The 18351-nt window shown below is 36.7% G+C and overlaps 1 protein-coding gene across 3 annotated transcripts in view; it reads right to left on the reverse strand.

Moving 5' to 3' along the window:
• Window positions 1-18351, reverse strand: part of ksr2 (kinase suppressor of ras 2) — a 130646-nt gene that overhangs the window by 41436 nt on the left and 70859 nt on the right. For all 3 annotated transcript variants that reach the window (XM_084947452.1, XM_084947453.1, XM_084947451.1), the window contains 7 exons: window positions 14739-14808; window positions 13443-13526; window positions 13015-13100; window positions 11906-11926; window positions 11568-11677; window positions 7117-7285; window positions 6649-6690 (listed from right to left, as the gene is read on the reverse strand). In XM_084947452.1, the coding sequence (XP_084803578.1) occupies window positions 6649-6690; window positions 7117-7285; window positions 11568-11677; window positions 11906-11926; window positions 13015-13100; window positions 13443-13526; window positions 14739-14808 (582 nt within the window). The remainder of the gene's footprint in view (window positions 1-6648; window positions 6691-7116; window positions 7286-11567; window positions 11678-11905; window positions 11927-13014; window positions 13101-13442; window positions 13527-14738; window positions 14809-18351) is intronic.

Below are 18351 nucleotides of genomic sequence, written 5' to 3' on the forward strand. Positions count from 1 at the left end.
TAGGTGCTCGATTTTATACACCTGTGGTAACTGGGGACTCCAAACACAAGAAACAAGGAATACAGTGGAAATGGAATGCAGGTCATCTAATTAGAATTTACATATTAAAAGATGAGCTGAGTGTAGATCAGTTATCACGTTGAGTTATTTTTTTACTCTAGGTGATGGTTGCTACATTGGCCTAAGCAAAGCTGACTTATTTTATTTTAGGTTCTTTATATATAAGATGTATTTTTTTGCAGGCATATGTTTGTCTTCCTACAATAAGAAAAAAACTATGTGATCAGCTAATGAAAATTACATGTTGTCTAACTATAGCTAAATAAGCAATACTGCGATAAACAAAACTTGTGATAACACAGCTCTGTGTGAGATGTTACTTTAACCACTGACAATAAAAGAAAGCAGTAAAGACATTTTTTAACATTTACACTTACATTTTATTATATCCAGGCTACTGACTATAAGGACAACACAGGTTCAGTGGGGCATGTGCAGAAGATTGACACTCATATCCATCTTCAGACAGTTTCACCAGTTCAACAGCTGCCTTCCTACCAGACTGTACTCCAGATTGTGGTTACTCCTCATCACTTGAGTGTGAGAGTTATTCATTCAAACTTCTGCCTTGAACCATCAAAGCTGTATCTCACCCAAATACAGCAGCACTTACAAAGCAGGTTCCTTTAGCCAGCAGCTAGTATGCTCATTGGAAATCTGCCCTTCTAGTTTCCAGCCTTCGATGTCATCATTTGGATGTACAACTTCAGTAGTTTTAACTCTGGCACTCACATCTCAAACTAGCTCAAGTTCACACTGCCAGACTCCATTAAATAAAATTGCTTTGACAGTTTGATTTTTAAAATCAAGGATAATTTTTTAAGATGCATTATTAAACTTCATTGCAGTATTTTTCATCATAAAAAAGCTTCCCACCATAAATTTGTAGGAAATTTGCATGTATTTATTCTTAACATATGACTACAGGAATAAAATTATTTTTCCCCACATTAATGGTGTAGATTTAATTGCAATGTTTGATTTGTCATCATTATGCTGTAATGTTTAGCAGTCAAATATGACTATTTTACTGCTGCAAAAGCCTTTAGGCAGATACTTCATGACACTGAAAACCATAATCAAAGGAATTAGAATATTTTTGGAGGAAGCAGTATACTTATGATAAACACAAATAGAGCAACAAAAAAATACATTTGTGTATAAAATAAAATGAAGTCATAAATGGCTCCACTTCATCAGTTTTAGTGTCAATATCAGCTTGGTTGTTTGAGGGTTAAAGTGTTTCACTGCAACTGCATCTGCAAAATTCTTTTCTAGATTTGTACATTTTTTGTGCTTGTTTTCTCTCATGTGCTGCTTTTACGTTGCTTCTTTTGCACCCCTTAAAAATCAACCAGATCACAGATTCCCCTTTATTAAATTTGATTTTAGTTTTAGTCATCCTATTTTAAAAAGTATCACCTGTTGAAATAACCGGTAGTTTAGTCAGTTTACTAAATTCGTACTAACCAAAAAAAAAAAAACCTACAGTGTTACATGAATTTCAATGTTTTTTGGTTGCAAATTCCATTCCATCCATCCATTCTCTTCAACTTATACTTATTAGGGCCATGAGGGGGTTGTGACCTATCCCAGCAACCACAGAGAAGAGGCAGGATACACCCTGAACAGATTGCCAGTCTGTCGCAGGGCTAACACAGAGATACAGACAACCATTCACACTCTTGTTCCTATAGGCAATTTAGAATAGCTAAACCTAACTAACTGCATATCTTTGCACTGTGGGAGGAAGTCAGAGTACCTGGAGGGGACCCAAATAAACACGAGGAGAATGTGCAAACTTCTCCCCGAAACATGGCTGTAAAATGAGGTTTGAGCTTACAGAATTAAAAAGATAGATCCCCAAACATATATTCCTATCACAACTTTAAAGTACCATAAAATTGATGACAATCTTTGAATAATGAAAAATCAAGCTGCATCTAAGATCTGGATCTTTGTCTGGTTTTCAGAAGTCACTAGAAAATGAATTCATCTAAGCCCTAATGTATTGATAGCGTCTGTATTTCTTGAACCATGAGATTCTTTGGGAATATGTAGCACCTACACTGAAAAAAGTCTAACATGCAGTCATTCATTCAATCTAATAAGTGCCATTCAAAACAGAATAAAATCATTGATTTGATTGTGAAACCCTTTCTTTTTGCATTTTAAAATACCACTTTTGATTTGGATGAAACTAAATATCTGTACAAAGGACACAACGCAAAGTTTTTGATTTCTCTCAAAACATATATTTCTTTTCATGTTGAACAGATAATATCTTTAATTTGAGTCAAAGTGATTTGCACTTGAACACGCCCACCAGAAATAGACCGGGACCCATTTTTATTCTGCATGGCTGCTGGAAACATCGTGTCACATCTTCGATTAATTTCATCTGAAAATAAACGTAAGTAAAGCCAAGTGTGTTACAAAAGCTTTTATAATTTGTATTGCCAAAATTGCAGAAAATAACCCCATTTAAGCTGGGTCGACAGCCAACCCCAATTTTTGCATGATTGTAGCTGCTAGCTACGAGCTAGCTAGCTATCCGGCGCGACGTTAGAACTGGTTACCAGCAACCGACCATCACAGTCGGGAATGCAAGTTAGGCAAAAAGCCGTTTTTTACCAGTATACTAACTAGCTAGCGTTACCACGATGCATCGGTGGTGGATACAGCTAGCTAGCATAAGTTCATAGTTCATAACATTCATAGTATAACTCCGTGTTCCGCTTCGTTTGAATTTTTCTGGTGAGCTCGCGGTTTCTAGACACAAGCTTGTGTTTGTGCGCGCACGTTTGTCTCTGTCTCTCTTCATATAAATATCTGTTCACTTTAGCCCCCTGCGGAAGCTTTTCCGCCGCCTTTACACCTGATTGGCCCGGGTGTGTGTGGTGCCCACGTGATGTGATATAGAAGCGCTCCCACAAAAGGCTTTAAAAAAAACTCCCAGCAACCATACTCCATTGACTTTGGACAATGGCGACTTCCTCCACAAGAACCAAAAATCAAACCAATCAAAATGAACCACAGACAGAGCAAAGTACAAAAACACACATATATCGCGATTGTTGTTGTTCTTCGGGCTGTGACATTGCGGACAAAGACTTTTGCGCGTGACTTTTCATAGCCAGATGGGTTCGCCCCTGTTCCCAGTTATGTCCGCTTTATGTTTCCACCGCAACAAGCGAGTTCATCCGCGCTAAACTGAACTGCTCTCAAGCGCACCGTGCCGATTTGTCGGTGGAAAAGGGGCATTAGTCACCTCATGAGGATAGAGAGGTGAAAAAAAATTCCTCTCACGCAGCATACTCTCCATATTGCATAGTAACAATTTTAACTGTTCCTGCAGGATGCTGATGCTGACATTAGGAGGGAGTGTATACTTAAATCTCTCATTATCTACCTTGGAGAACGTGTTGAGGACTTGATAAAAGAATACATGGTATGTCCATATCTGTTCTGTCTCTACATGAGATGCAGTCTCTTGATGTAAATTTGACAACTCTGCTATTAAATGCAGTGATTAATGTAGGACAGCAACGATTAATCAACTCATCAAGTTAATATCTTAGGGTTCTGTATTGTTTTCTTTTTTTTCTTGGGCTTTGTGGAACATTTATGAAAATGTTCCACCATTGATTTAATTTAATGATTATGCAATTCACAATCTGATTAGTCAAATAATTGTTCTAATAGTCTGTGACCAAACAACTATCAAAATAGTAGTTTATTATGGTCAAAGATTTATCAGGTGTGCCAGACTTCAGTTCTTCACTTGTACATTTTGTTCCATATTTTACCTCAAGATATCCCAGAAAGATGAAGCTGAGGAAGAGCTGCAGAGTACCACCATGGCACTCTTCGTCTTCAGGGACAACTCAAGCCTCCTACATCAGCCTTGAGACATCGGGATAATCATTGATGGTGTGGAAGTCCTGAATGAGTTGCCTTCTGTGGCAGCAGGAGTGGCAATGGTCTTTGGACTCTGTTATGCTCTTAATATGGAATATCCACGAGGATTCAGGTTCACCTTTGAGGCTCTTCAAAAGATTATGATGGAGCTTGACTTTAACAAGATGACCTCTAAGATTCGCAAACTTAATTGTGAACTTAACACTGCACAGTAGTGTGTTTGCATGCATGTGTGCATGTGTATGTGCACATGCATGTGCATGTGTGCTTGGTTATTTTGCTTGGTTGGCCTGCAGTGGTATTCTACATTCAAAAATTATAAGAACACCCATTTGAAAGGGAGATTTAAGTTGATTTCATTGATACATGTGTAGATTTTTTTTTTTACATTGTACAGGCACAGTGCACATATAAACATTTTTGAGTACTTGCAAATTGGTTTAAAAAGAGTTTTTATAATGGTTTTATGCCAGTTTTAGACAGGTTGCAGGTTTTATACCAGTTCTAAAAAGATTGCAGGTTTTATACTGGTTTTCAAAAGGTTGCAGGTTTTATAAAACAAACATTTCTCTAATCATTTCTGCCGTAGCACTAAATCTGTATATTACTAATCCTCTCTATTGATTATAGTTAAAATGGTTTGGAACAATAAATAATTTTGAAATAATTGGTTGGCCAACTGTCTTGTTTTTTATAGGAAATGCAGAGCATTTTTGAACTGAAATAAAATGAAATGTAAAAAATATAGTTTGAATATATGTAAATCAATTACCTGGCTTCAACACAAACATATTAGTTCATGTTAATTTGGTTCGATGTGAATACATTAGGTTGGTTAAATTTCAATATATTAGCTTGGTTCAATAATTAAAATATGGTTCTATGTAAAAAAATCAATTTGGATCAGTGCAAAATTTAAAGTTTCAGTCAAGTCTAGTAATATTGTTTATATCAACATAAAAGTATCAGGTCATATCAAGTGACTCAATTTGGATTCTATGAAGTCAAATATTTTGGATGTGACAATTGGACATCATTTTTTTTTTAATTTGAATAGGGTTATTCTTTTTACAGTGTATCTGCTCAACACATTTTAATACATGAATGTAATTTCAGTTGCTACTTAATTCCTGTCAGAAACCTGTATGTGTTAAATTGAATGTATGTATCTTAGAACAAAGAATGTATAAGCATGGGAGTCCAAAGACTCATACGTAAGAGGTAAAACTATGTATGTATTGAAATGATTAATATATATATATATATGTAATTATGAGTCAAAATATATGCATGTGAAAGGAGATTGAAAGTAGCTACAAGCAGAATCTACACATACAATATGTAAAATGAGAATGTGTGTATGTAAGTGTGACAATTTATAAATATGAAAGGGAAATGGAAATATGTGCGAGTGAAGATTTATGCATGTGAAAAGAGAATATCTTGATGTGAGAGCATCAGAATGGCTTATATGGGCTCAAATGCTGTATCTAAAATTATATTCAGCATTTATTTTCAACTCATCTGCTGTTTTCACTTAAATGCTTCGAAGATAGCTCTACAACCAAAATTCCTGACATTCTAATAGTGGTGATAACACCATATTCTGCTGTATGAAGCACATAGAAAATAGTTTGCATAGCGTGTTATATTGGTGGAGATGCAAACAGGTTGGATTCTCCCAACTATTTTTTGCAAGCATTGATCTTCAACATGCAAGACAGAGTAAGGTCAGCTGTGCTGTTGTATCCACCTCTGAAAGACATCAGAGGATTCACTGCTAGACTTGTTGTCTGTATTGGCACACTTTGACATTTTTTTTAATGCAAAAACACAAAGAGTGAGCCACAGAAACTGTTCTCTTTGTAGCATGGTGCATTATAAGCTGGCACCATCTCCTCACAGCGAGGGACATGTTTTTATTTTCTGTGCGGAGTCTGCACTGATGTTGTTGTGGATTTGCTCCAAAGACCTGCAAGCCAACAGGGCTGAAAGCTCTAAACTGTTGGGAATCGGAGGCCCTCAGATAATGATATCGGTGATCCATTTGATATAATGTCAAATTTTGTGTATCCCATGCCAGCAGAATCTCTGCAGATATATACTCAACCCCACCAAAGTGAACACTTGTATGAAGATCACATATTACTACACTTTTGTAGTCTTTTGTAGAATAAGAGAGAGCAGTAAATTTGAGAAGACTAAGACATTACATCCATGTATAGATTTTTTTGATTGATGGTGAACAGTAAGAAGTAGATGTGTTGTTACATAGTTTATAAAGGTAGCTGAAGTAAAGAGCATGTGTGGCAACAATAATCAGAACATGCTGCAGCTTGCTGAGCACTATAATTATGCATTTCCAAAAATCTGTCTCTTCAGATTTCACTCTTTACCTAACACCACTCCAGCTTGTCTCAGCTATAATAACCTGCCAAATGAGCAAAGACTGTATGGTACCAGTGTGGGCAAGAGCAAAGCGTCTGGATATTGACAAATCATTAGGAAGCCCAAATGAGACAGCATGAGTGGGTGTAGAGATTTTTCAAGCAAGCCAAGGTGAGGGGATGAAAACCACCAACAACATCAAAAGGGCCTTCCTTACTCATCCTTGGCTGGATGCAATGCATTATAGGAAGGGGAAATAATCAATTTTGAGGTACTTACCGGGGAATATGAACTGTTGCTTGTATTTGAAATAACTGGAGGCTGTGGAAGGCAACAAGAAGAGCTAGAGTTTGATAAAAGTTGGGTAGACTGTCCAAGTTCACATGGCAATTTGTTAGTTTAGTATTCAAAGTCAAATTAGTTTGAACAAATCTATGTCGCAATATCTATTTATTTGAGTTCATAATTTCAACTCAAGGTTCGGTTCTCAATCCCTTCTTTGGCATTTTATTTACTTTTCGCAAAGGAAAATGCTTCTATGAGAAAAAGAAATTAGCTCACAGTTGCAATTACTTAATTTTGCTTCAGCTCTGACATTCACTTCAGTCATTAGCATAATTCTTGCATTGCCAAATGCTAAGCTAAAAGAGCCAACATACCTTCTTTTAGCATTGTTATTGTGGGCATGTTCCTATGCACCAAACTTTTAGAGGGGAATAGGAATTATATGTGTATTAAATAAAATACCTGTTAAGTTGAACTGTTTCTGTTGCCTTGCTGACTGTGGGGAGGGGTGCAGAGGGGAGGGTGGCGTGGCACTGCTGGGCAAAGGAGGAGCTGGGGAGGAAGGGGTGGAGGAGGTGGTGGATGAGGGGTTGCTGCTGGAGTCCGGTTGGTATGGGACGGGGATGTGATCCTGAGAAGAGACAGAACAGATAAAGATAAGCATAGGCTTTATTCAGACTTAAGTATTTGTAATTTTAAGGTGAATTTGTAGAGTCAAATTTACTAAGTGGGGGCAAATTAGTGTGAGGCTGCAATCGCTAAAAATGCCCCCATGAGAGACGATAGCTCTGTGGTTGCTCTACGAACAATGAGCTCATTTAAACCACAGTTGAGGTAATGACCAATGTAATCTACCAAGAGCAGCAAAAATTAATGGAACAAAAATGAGCAGAGCCGATGAGGGAAAGAGTAATGTACTAACCAAAATAATATAGTGTGAGTGCAGGTTGCACACATGTGTTTCTCTCTGGAAACAGCACGGCAATTAAGATAAACGAGAGGCAGTTGAAGAGGAATCAATATGTTTTTGGCAAACTCTGTGGTTAGAAGTTCACAGGGACAGTATGAGTGTATATATGTGTGTCATCGCTGGGTAAATCTGACAACTCAGGTGAAGCAGACAATTTATCAAGTGCATCGCTGACTTACCGCAAACTCTTCTACTTAAAAAATTTGAAATGTGTGTGTTTGTGTGTGCGTGACTTGGGTGCATATTAAAGAAGTTGCTGTTTCATGCATCGTTTTTGTTTTCTCTACACAGCCAACTCAAAATTTTGTAAGATTAGACATTCATATAACACACGTAAGTCCCTTTCAGCCCCATTAACTGTTGTTTGGCATTAATTGTAGACATGCAATAGATCCCATGAAGATCTAAAACAACACGTGGCTATAAGTGTGTGCGATGCAGAGAAATACAACACACACAGAAACTGTTTTTATTGTGAGTTTCTCTCCAGAAATGTGACCTAAATCCCCAAAACTGCAATGTACAATGTTGCAATCTGCAATGAGGCTGTCAACACCTTTCAGTTGCACAATTGACACTGCACATATTTAATAAACACCAACTGTAGCTTTTAAAATCACTAAAAGAGAGTTTTATACTGACACAGTTACCAAATCTGGCCCTCAGTTTGTTAATTGTAAAAGGCTCTCACTCTGCTTTATTGTTGAACTCTCTCTCCGTCTAACTTGGAGCCTCTAGACTGATTTTCTACCTTCAAGGCAGAACTTTTTATTCATTTCAGTACAAAGTAAACAGCAGAGACTTGGAACTTGCCTGGCAGATGTAATCCATCACAATGAGCAATGTAGTCAACTTTACTTTTCTGTAAAATGTTTCTCATCTTCTCATCTCATTTTCATTACGTCAGATCAGTTCTTCAGCCGAAGATTTTGCAAAAATCATTTCAGATCTAGATGACAGCCCCTGACTAGACTCCATCTAGTTTAAATTCAAATAGTTACTTAATATAATCATTTCATACTGAAGTCTAGTCATCCCATCCCATCACAAATAATTCAATTCATTTCATTTTCAGTGAAGTTCCTCCTGACTTTACAGACTTAAAATCAATTTATAAATTAAACAATTTGGAAATTTAATCCAGAAAACAAGTAAAAAAAAAAAAAAAAAAAAAAGAAGTACCTGATATTGATGAAAAATAGATATTTTTTTGCTCAGCAGCCAACTGTTAAATCGCAGGTGCCCTTGAAATGCACCAACACGTAGAGATTTCAAACTGTTATCCAAAGAGAATACACCAGACAAAATTAGGCTTTTCAATATGATGGCTCATCTTCCTCAAGCAAATTTATATAGTTTCTGCTACTTGATTTTGAAAGTGCACTGGATAGAGAGAAATCAATGGCTGCCTGGAAGGTGGTAAAGCAACCTGAAGAGTTAGGGAATACTTTGTAAAAACAAAAAGAAAAATAAATCAGAGCATCTGTAGTTTGTAACAAATTATCAAAGTCTATTGTATAAGCAATATAACAATCAATCAAATGCAGGTTAGACTTTAGCAAGATATCATCATCTCCTACAGAAAAAGATCAACTCTGAAAAATTATATTAAAAAGTAAAGATTGTATCAATGTGGTATGTGCAGCTCGACTGGTGCACAGCAGATTGTGCACTTCCATATATTTTGATACCTAACGTCATTAATTTAAACTATGATAGAACCACAGTTTGAATTTGCAATTTGAAAGAAACATACAAACACAAGAAAACTAAATGAATTTCGTTTCTAATTCTTTAAGTAATTATGATACGAACATGAAATAAAATCCAGGGGTTAAATGGTTATTTTTTAATTATAATCACTCCACAAGATAATTGTTCCTAATTATACTTTAAACTTTAAATTACATTTATCACATCTGAAGAAATTAACAGAATTTAGTGATACCACCATTTTACTTTACTTAATAATATTTCAAAGTTTATAACCAAGATTTGAGTTTTGGAAAAGTGAATCTATGAGAAACACAAAACATATGTGCGTTGACAAAACGAACACACTCCAGTTTCTGAAAACCTGAAACTGTTAGACAAAGGCATACATAAAAGCTGTGGCTTACTCACATGTTCACACCTGCCCATTATTTCCTAACAAGCGTGTTTGTTTCACATTCTTTCCAGCATGGTGTTACCACCATGGGAATTTAGTGATAAACTTTTTTCTCTGGAACTGAGCTGAATTTGATAGATGTGCTGGCTGTAAAATATCCAGTGTAGGAAAACAAATCCATCTGTGTAAACATCAATATTGCTGAAGATATTTTCGTAAGGTTTCCTGATTCCAAATACACAATGACTCACAAAGTCATTGTTTCTCATCTTCTCATCTCATTTTCATTACGTCAGATCAGTTCTTCAGCCAAAGATTTTGCAAAAATCATTTCAGATCTAGATGACAGCCCCTGACTAGACTCCATCTAGTTTAAATTCAAATAGTTACTTAATATAATCATTTCATACTGAAGTCTAGTCATCCCATCCCATCACAAATAATTCAATTCATTTCATTTTCAGTGAAGTTCCTCCTGACTTTACAGACTTAAAATCAATTTATAAATTAAACAATTTGGAAATTTAATCCAGAAAACAAGTAAAAAAAAAAAAAAAAAAAAAAGAAGTACCTGATATTGATGAAAAATAGATATTTTTTTGCTCAGCAGCCAACTGTTAAATCGCAGGTGCCCTTGAAATGCACCAACACGTAGAGATTTCAAACTGTTATCCAAAGAGAATACACCAGACAAAAATTAGGCTTTTCAATATGATGGCTCATCTTCCTCAAGCAAATTTATATAGTTTCTGCTACTTGATTTTGAAAGTGCACTGGATAGAGAGAAATCAATGGCTGCCTGGAAGGTGGTAAAGCAACCTGAAGAGTTAGGGAATACTTTGTAAAAACAAAAAGAAAAATAAATCAGAACATCTGTAGTTTGTAACAAATTATCAAAGTCTATTGTATAAGCAATATAACAATCAATCAAATGCAGGTTAGACTTTAGCAAGATATCATCATCTCCTACAGAAAAAGATCAACTCTGAAAAATTATATTAAAAAGTAAAGATTGTATCAATGTGGTATGTGCAGCTCGACTGGTGCACAGCAGATTGTGCACTTCCATATATTTTGATACCTAACGTCATTAATTTAAACTATGATAGAACCACAGTTTGAATTTGCAATTTGAAAGAAACATACAAACACAAGAAAACTAAATGAATTTCGTTTCTAATTCTTTAAGTAATTATGATACGAACATGAAATAAAATCCAGGGGTTAAATGGTTATTTTTTAATTATAATCACTCCACAAGATAATTGTTCCTAATTATACTTTCAACTTTAAATTACATTTATCACATCTGAAGAAATTAACAGAATTTAGTGATACCACCATTTTACTTTACTTAATAATATTTCAAAGTTTATAACCAAGATTTGAGTTTTGGAAAAGTGAATCTATGAGAAACACAAAACATATGTGCGTTGACAAAACAAACACACTCCAGTTTCTGAAAACCTGAAACTGTTAGACAAAGGCATACATAAAAGCTGTGGCTTACTCACATGTTCACACCTGCCCATTATTTCCTAACAAGCGTGTTTGTTTCACATTCTTTCCAGCATGGTGTTACCACCATGGGAATTTAGTGATAAACTTTTTTCTCTGGAACTGAGCTGAATTTGATAGATGTGCTGGCTGTAAAATATCCAGTGTAGGAAAACAAATCCATCTGTGTAAACATCAATATTGCTGAAGATATTTTCGTAAGGTTTCCTGATTCCAAATACACAATGACTCACAAAGCTCCCAAAAATAAATGAAAGCGATATGTAGGACAAGAAATACGCAGATTGTAATACACGGTTTATTTTTTACCCTTACCTTGTTGATTTTGTTGGTTTTGGGGAGCGTCTGACTTATGTGCAGGTCTGTGTACCTGAGCGGGTTGTTGATGTCACATGGCACTGATTCAGTCCGTACCAGACGAGCTACTGCAGAAAGAAAAAAGCATAAAGGAACAATGAAGCACTACGGGAGATTGACATTAAACAATAATTGCCTAACAGCTCTAGAAAAATTAGACAAATTCTTTATCAGACACAGCTTTTAATGTGAAAAAAATGAACAAACTGCCTCTCCTTTCTCCTCCTGGACTGTCATTAATAAACTGTCATTTTCTCTTACGAAGGCAGAGAAGACATCTAATTAGTGCTCTTTACCTTGAGTTGTTCCTTGATGATCTTATTTTGAGAAGAAGGAAAGGGGGAAGGCAGAGAGAGGACAAAAGAAAAAAAGAATCTTAATTCTCATTGCAGATAATAGGAATTTCTTCAGTGCTGTCTGTGTCAGTATAAACAGCTTGTGACGCACATTTGTCAAACCTATGTGGCTTAATTAATCAGGAGATAGCCTATACCTACAGAAGCAGTTTCACTTTTACAAATGAAAGCTGAAAAAATATAACTTCATTTGCTCAATGGAATCAGATATGTCCAAATTTAGTTAATCACGAGAGCTGTAGAGCCATGCCTTTGGGTTGCCTAAAACAAGCGAGAGCTGGATAGCTTCACAAGGCTTGACAAAGGCATTAATCCTGGCCGAGCTGGCTAATAGTTAGGCCTCCCGTACTCTCACACAACGGTTTTAGAAGTCTTGTTAACCATTTATTTATTGCTTAATTATCTGTTAAACATAATAAAATAAAAACTAATAGTCAACAAGTGTAAAATAACGTCTTGATGCATGCTCAATCATCCAGATAAGTAAATCCCAAAAGGTTGATTCTGTTCATCTGGACGTCACGTTTTCAGTGGGACAAATGTTTCGTCACTCATCCAAGTGACTTCTTCGGTCTCAGCTGGCTGCAGGTTTCCCCAACCTTATAATAGTACATTGCACAATTACTGAAACCAGCCCACTGAATGAACAATGGGCTGTAAAGTCAGTTCCTTTATCATTAATATGCAAATTCTCATGGCCATTGATCAACAACTACTGATCAAAGCCCATTGATCAATGGCCATGAGTACCATTCACAGAGAGTTGGGGAATGGCTGCAATCACAGCATTGTAAGATGGCAAAAGATGTACCCTTAGGCCCCCTCCTTGATTCAGAGATGGTCTTTCCCTTTTCACGTAAATGGCCTCCTTGACTCCGCATTCAAACCAGCGTTCCTCCCTGGAACGCTTTCGCCATCTTACAATACTGACAACTCTCTTTAAATGCTACTCATGGCCATTGGTTTTTGATCAATGATCAACAAAATGTGAAAGTCTGTCAATTTTGTATAAACATAATATCAACATTGGAAATTACATCAAAAAATACCTTTGAGGGATTCCCGTCCGCCTCGCTGAATGATCAGTAAATGGCAAGGTGGGGCTTCTTTGGTGCATTTGTTGTGGCACTTCAGCCTGAGTATGCACGAAACAGAGAAACTTGATTAGTGTGTGTTTCGTTGTTATGTGGTGTTTATTACACAGCAATAACACCTATGCAAAGTGGGTGGAAAAAGAGACAGATGCAAATTGGAAATTTATTCAAGTAAGCTGAAAACAAAAGGGGTCACTGATGTGTGTCATGTCGAAAAACAATCAAAAGAGACAAAGGGATATAATTGAAAAACAAGCGGGATGGCACACTAATTAAACAAAGTAATGACAGGAATATAAGCGAATGTGTGGGATTAGATATTAATTACTAATGTGGACACTGACAACAATGGGTACTCAGCACTGACCAGTACTGATACCTACTTGCAGTTTTTACATTTCAGTCCAAACAACATTCCCTTTCCACATACTATGCATGTCTGGGACATCCAGTATTTCGTGGAAAACCTACAAGTAAAAGAAGAGAAAGTGAGATTCCGAAAAAGGGCATCGATTTTTCACTTGTTGCACATCTATATGACATGAAGGAGCTGAGGATTACAATGAGAGGAACACGGGTTCTGACCTTTTGCCTTTCATAACGTTCTCTCATTCTGACAGAAGGCTTTTGGCAAACATATCTCATTCCCTGCCTAACCTTTCTGCAAGGATAATAGATGCCTGAAGAAGCTACTCCTCTGAAAGTGTTTACCTTCCTAATCTCCCTCACCTCCTGATTTAATTTGTGGCCATTTCATTTTCATCTTTCAGTAACACTGTGCGAACGAATAGGCTGTATGGTGTTTACATCAATACAACAATCAGTTTGAGTAACGGGGGTTCACAGGCCTGTGTCGCTGCTGAGGATTCCAACACAGTCTCTTCTACAATAAACAAATCCACAATGTACTTTGGTACCAACAACCAATTCCCTTCACACACTAAGTGGTCTGAGCACATATGTGACTATTGGCTGATGCCAGGCCAGCAGTGTGGCTGGCTAATGGCAGGTGACTAATGTAGTCTGACAGAATCAAAATCTCTTTATTATGCCAATCTTTTTTATCAACTGAGAGGCACAACTTACTCCAACCAACTCCACCTGACTGATTTCTTTAGTAGGCTGTCAACTATGAGTGATAATATGAAATTAAGAGCCGATTCTGCTTAAAAAAAATTATCTTTCAGCACAGGAGAGGCTCTAAAGTGGTGGGTTATTCACTACTTTCCTAAATACATTTATCATAACATGCCAACAATATGATCAAGGGCACACTTCTGAAAACTGCAAACTGACATCAAGGAGGCTTCTGGATGGAACAATGGTATTTCTTAAAACCATTAATCACCTTAATCTTCAAATAACAGCTATATACATTACATTTGTGCTCAGTTTGGCTCCGTATAAAGATGCTTAGCGCTCCTCTTTCCACCTCACAGACTTTCAACAGGAAAAACACCCACGATCTCGAGGTTGCTAAAATCCTCCAACTAATACTGTAGCTATTGTTTTACTTTTTAGATCATAAGCACCCTGCTTGGAGTCAAGCAGGGTGAGAGAGAGAAAGAGAGACAAAGAAAACCGAATGAGTTACACAATTTAATTGGACTGCCATTCTATCACAGATGTGAGCATATGCACAGAGGGAACCTCATCCACATATTTTCCTTTAGGCCTACCTGTGTTTTATTGAGTTTCCCAGATCTCTTCGGGGAATCTGTGGGGACCAGCGAGGCACTGAGAGAGTGTCTACAGATAGAGTGGAAAGGAGAGGGCAGAGGCATGGTTTTTACTTTTTTAAGTCTGTCAGTATGTCTTTCAGAATTGACTAAATGTCTGGTATTGTGTATCACATTTAGCATGTATGGCATTTCAAGGAATAGACTGTTTTTGTAGCAACAAACTGATATTTTGGTGTCAGCTTTAATTAGCTGTAGAGAGTCAGGTTTAATGAAATGCTGTCCTTGTTATCAAGATAGAGTAGGTAGGTAGGTAGTAGAGGCAGAGGGAAAAAATCAATAGAGCATAGCGTCATGATATTTTGCATGGCAATATCTTATCGATATACTGACACAAAAAAATCCATATCTTATTATATAAATTGCAAATACAATTTGTTAGTACAAATGCTACAGAATGCTACTCTTGGCTGCTCCCTTATTCACAAGGGGTTATCACAGCAGGTGGTGATGCATGTTTGATTTAACAATGGGTGCTCTTAATGACACAATCCCAAATAAATTTGTGTCTCTTCCTGGGGGGCGTTCGCTTGTTAGGATAAATATAGTATTTAAACCACTACACCATAGATTAATAAAATCAATTAAAGTCCACCGGATGGCACTGTTAACTTTTTTCTATTAAGGTTAGCAGAGGTGACAATGTGCCGGATGAAGTTGGTAAAACAATATTATAGATTGGAGAAAGCCAAGAAAGCACCGTGCTTTAACAGGGACAAGACAAAGACGATGGATATGACACATCGCATTTACAAAGTCAAATCTCCCACACCACCATCATATGATAACAATAGCCAAGGACACCAAAGCAAACTTTAAATGAGCTCAAGCAATATGCAGTGAGTATTAAATGAAAACTAGTTTCTACAAAACCTCCTTAGTCTAATATGGATCTCACTTTTTCCATAAAAAAAGGAAAACCTTATTGTATCAGTGGATGATTAGCTGGAAAACCTGGATTCAAAGCAGAAGAACAGCTATGTAAATAAGTGATAATCTGATTGTTCTACCAGTTTTCCAGACAATTTAAAAACAGGCAGAATGCTGATGGGGCACCATCTTTGTGTATGGGTGTAACAACAACTGATTTCCAAATACCTGTGTCTCTCAGATCCTTCGTCATTATTGTGCCTATACCAAAAAACATCACTATCTCTGGAACGTGGCAATAATTTAATAGTCTTGAGAACCTCTAACCCTGAAAAATACCCAAATTTAAAGTCTGGCTCCACTGTTTGATCTGAGTGCATACTGATGTCACTGACTGCAAATCCCTGAACAATCGTGGCTACTGAAATAGAGGTTAATAACCTGCATTACTTTTACCAAACTATGTATTAAGTTTCCATTTATTTGAATTTTGAAGGGTTTTTTTCTTGACAATATCATCCTGTCATTTTATTTAACTGATCCCAATTTTACTTTGAGTTGCCTTCTCCTTTTTTTTTAATTAAAGAAATCGGGCTTTTCCTTGCAACTCCTTTCTCTCTCCTGTAGCTGTTGTAACCAGGCACATTTATTGCAGCACTGGCGCTATTTTCATTAATCCAGGTCTCATATAAACATAGGAAGTCCAAATAGGGGCTGGGGATGATAAACTCCCCCACTTTTACACTTTATGCTAGTTATATTCAGATTCTTCCTGAAAGATCCTGCGGCTTAGCTTTAGAGCCGCAAATAACTTTGGAAAAATTTTCTACTAGCAGTATTAACAGTCCATGGTTTACTGATGCCTGGAGCTGGCTTTGAATCTTGACTTCTGAAACCAGAAAAAGTTGAACAATGATGTTTTAACATCATCTTCAAATTCAGTGGAGTTTGCAATTGGCATTTGAACACTGTTTGACACCGTGCTGACCTCCTTATTTTTGAGTGGCTGCTTTTCACTGGAAATTCTTCATCCTCAAAGGCCACCTCCAGTCCTGCCACAGAGTTAATCAAGTCAACACCACACAGGTGAGCCAGGTTATACGCCGGCTGCTCCATTTGTGCTCCCTCTTCTCCAATAACTTATTCTTAAGCGGTCCAGGAGATGGATAGATATCCCCAGGGAATAGCAAGCAGATTGTAATGATCAGCACATTGCTCTGATGCACTTTGTGTTATATTTTAGCATATTACTTTTTCCCGTTGTTTATGGAAAACAAAGGTTTGTGGCCAAGGCATGCTCTCCATATCCAACACTCTTAGCTCCTTTTAATTGATGGCCGACTGTACTAAGTATATAACAGCTGTAACCACATGAAACAGTATTACCGCAAACTTGAAATTGTTGTAATAGATTAAAACATACTGATGATTAAAAATAAACCAGTAGAATCACAACCAGAACTGATCCCCCCTGTAACAATCTTAACATCTGTGCTGCACTGTGCTGAGATTTTTAACTGTCTTGAATGTTTTCCATGTGTGAATAATCTCTTGTAGAGGGGTGGACTTCAGATTGCTTGGTTTTATAATCCTTCTCAGACTGAGAAGCAGCAATAATTGCTTCATTGATCAGAAACCATTGCTGATAGAGTTCCTCCTTAGCTTCACAGGCATCTGAATGCTCCTCGACATCCTCCAGCAGTGCTTCCACATGTCTGCATTCAGTGAAATTAGACTAGACTAATGCAAACACTTTAGTTTGTCAGGTGCATGCCAAATTTATGACACGTTTTATTAACAGCGTTATTCAGTTGGTCTGTTTGACAGACTGATAAAACAGGTACTGACAAAGTCTGCTTTTGGAGATACAATTTCCAATTGAAAAAGCAATAAATTGCAATATATGTTATTTCAATACTTAGTATATTGCAAAATTTTTTAAACTGCAATAATATTTTAATGATAAAACCATATTGTGGAGTCTCTGGTGATTCCCACTTTAAGCTAGATTGGTATCTATGTAGGCAGGTACAGTAAATAAACAGATGAGTATATGAATAGGTATAAATAATAAGTATTGTATGAAACGAGTGAGACTACACAATGTAATACATAATAAAAAACTTCTCTCTAATGCCCGTTGCAACCTTTTGGGATGAAAACAGAATAAGCTGAATCAGTACCACCTGTTTGAATTGTTTGCTGTAGATATCCCTTGATAACCAAGCTACTTTAGTGTTATCTGTAATCTATTATAAAGAACTCTGGCTTAAAAAAGATTTTTACCACGAAAACCTTTCACATGGTCCATTAGTGCTTTCAGTAACTGAGCAGCCCGATTCATTCATAAGCCACCTCTTAATACCAGGTGAAAACAGCATCCAACACTGAATTGCCTGTGAAGGCGGCTGGATGTGGTAGATATGCATTGAGATGATATCACACTCTAAAGACGTGCTGGCTGCAATAATTCAGTAAGAAAAGAGCAATGCTGAAAAATGCTGACATAGTCAAGGGTCATGGTGGAAAAACCCATAATAAAAGCTCATTTTTGTGTGTTATTTCAATTTCTGCAGAAACTGCACTACAAGTCCACGGGTAATTTTCAGTTACACTTTTACCAAAAAACTAAAGAGGAAAAAATATCAAAAAAACCATTATAACACTTACATATTTCTCAGAA

Source organism: Perissodus microlepis, chromosome 12 (assembly GCF_051167445.1).
Source record: "Perissodus microlepis isolate ML-2025 ecotype Zambia chromosome 12, ASM5116744v1, whole genome shotgun sequence".
Classification (NCBI taxonomy): domain Eukaryota; kingdom Metazoa; phylum Chordata; class Actinopteri; order Cichliformes; family Cichlidae; genus Perissodus; species Perissodus microlepis.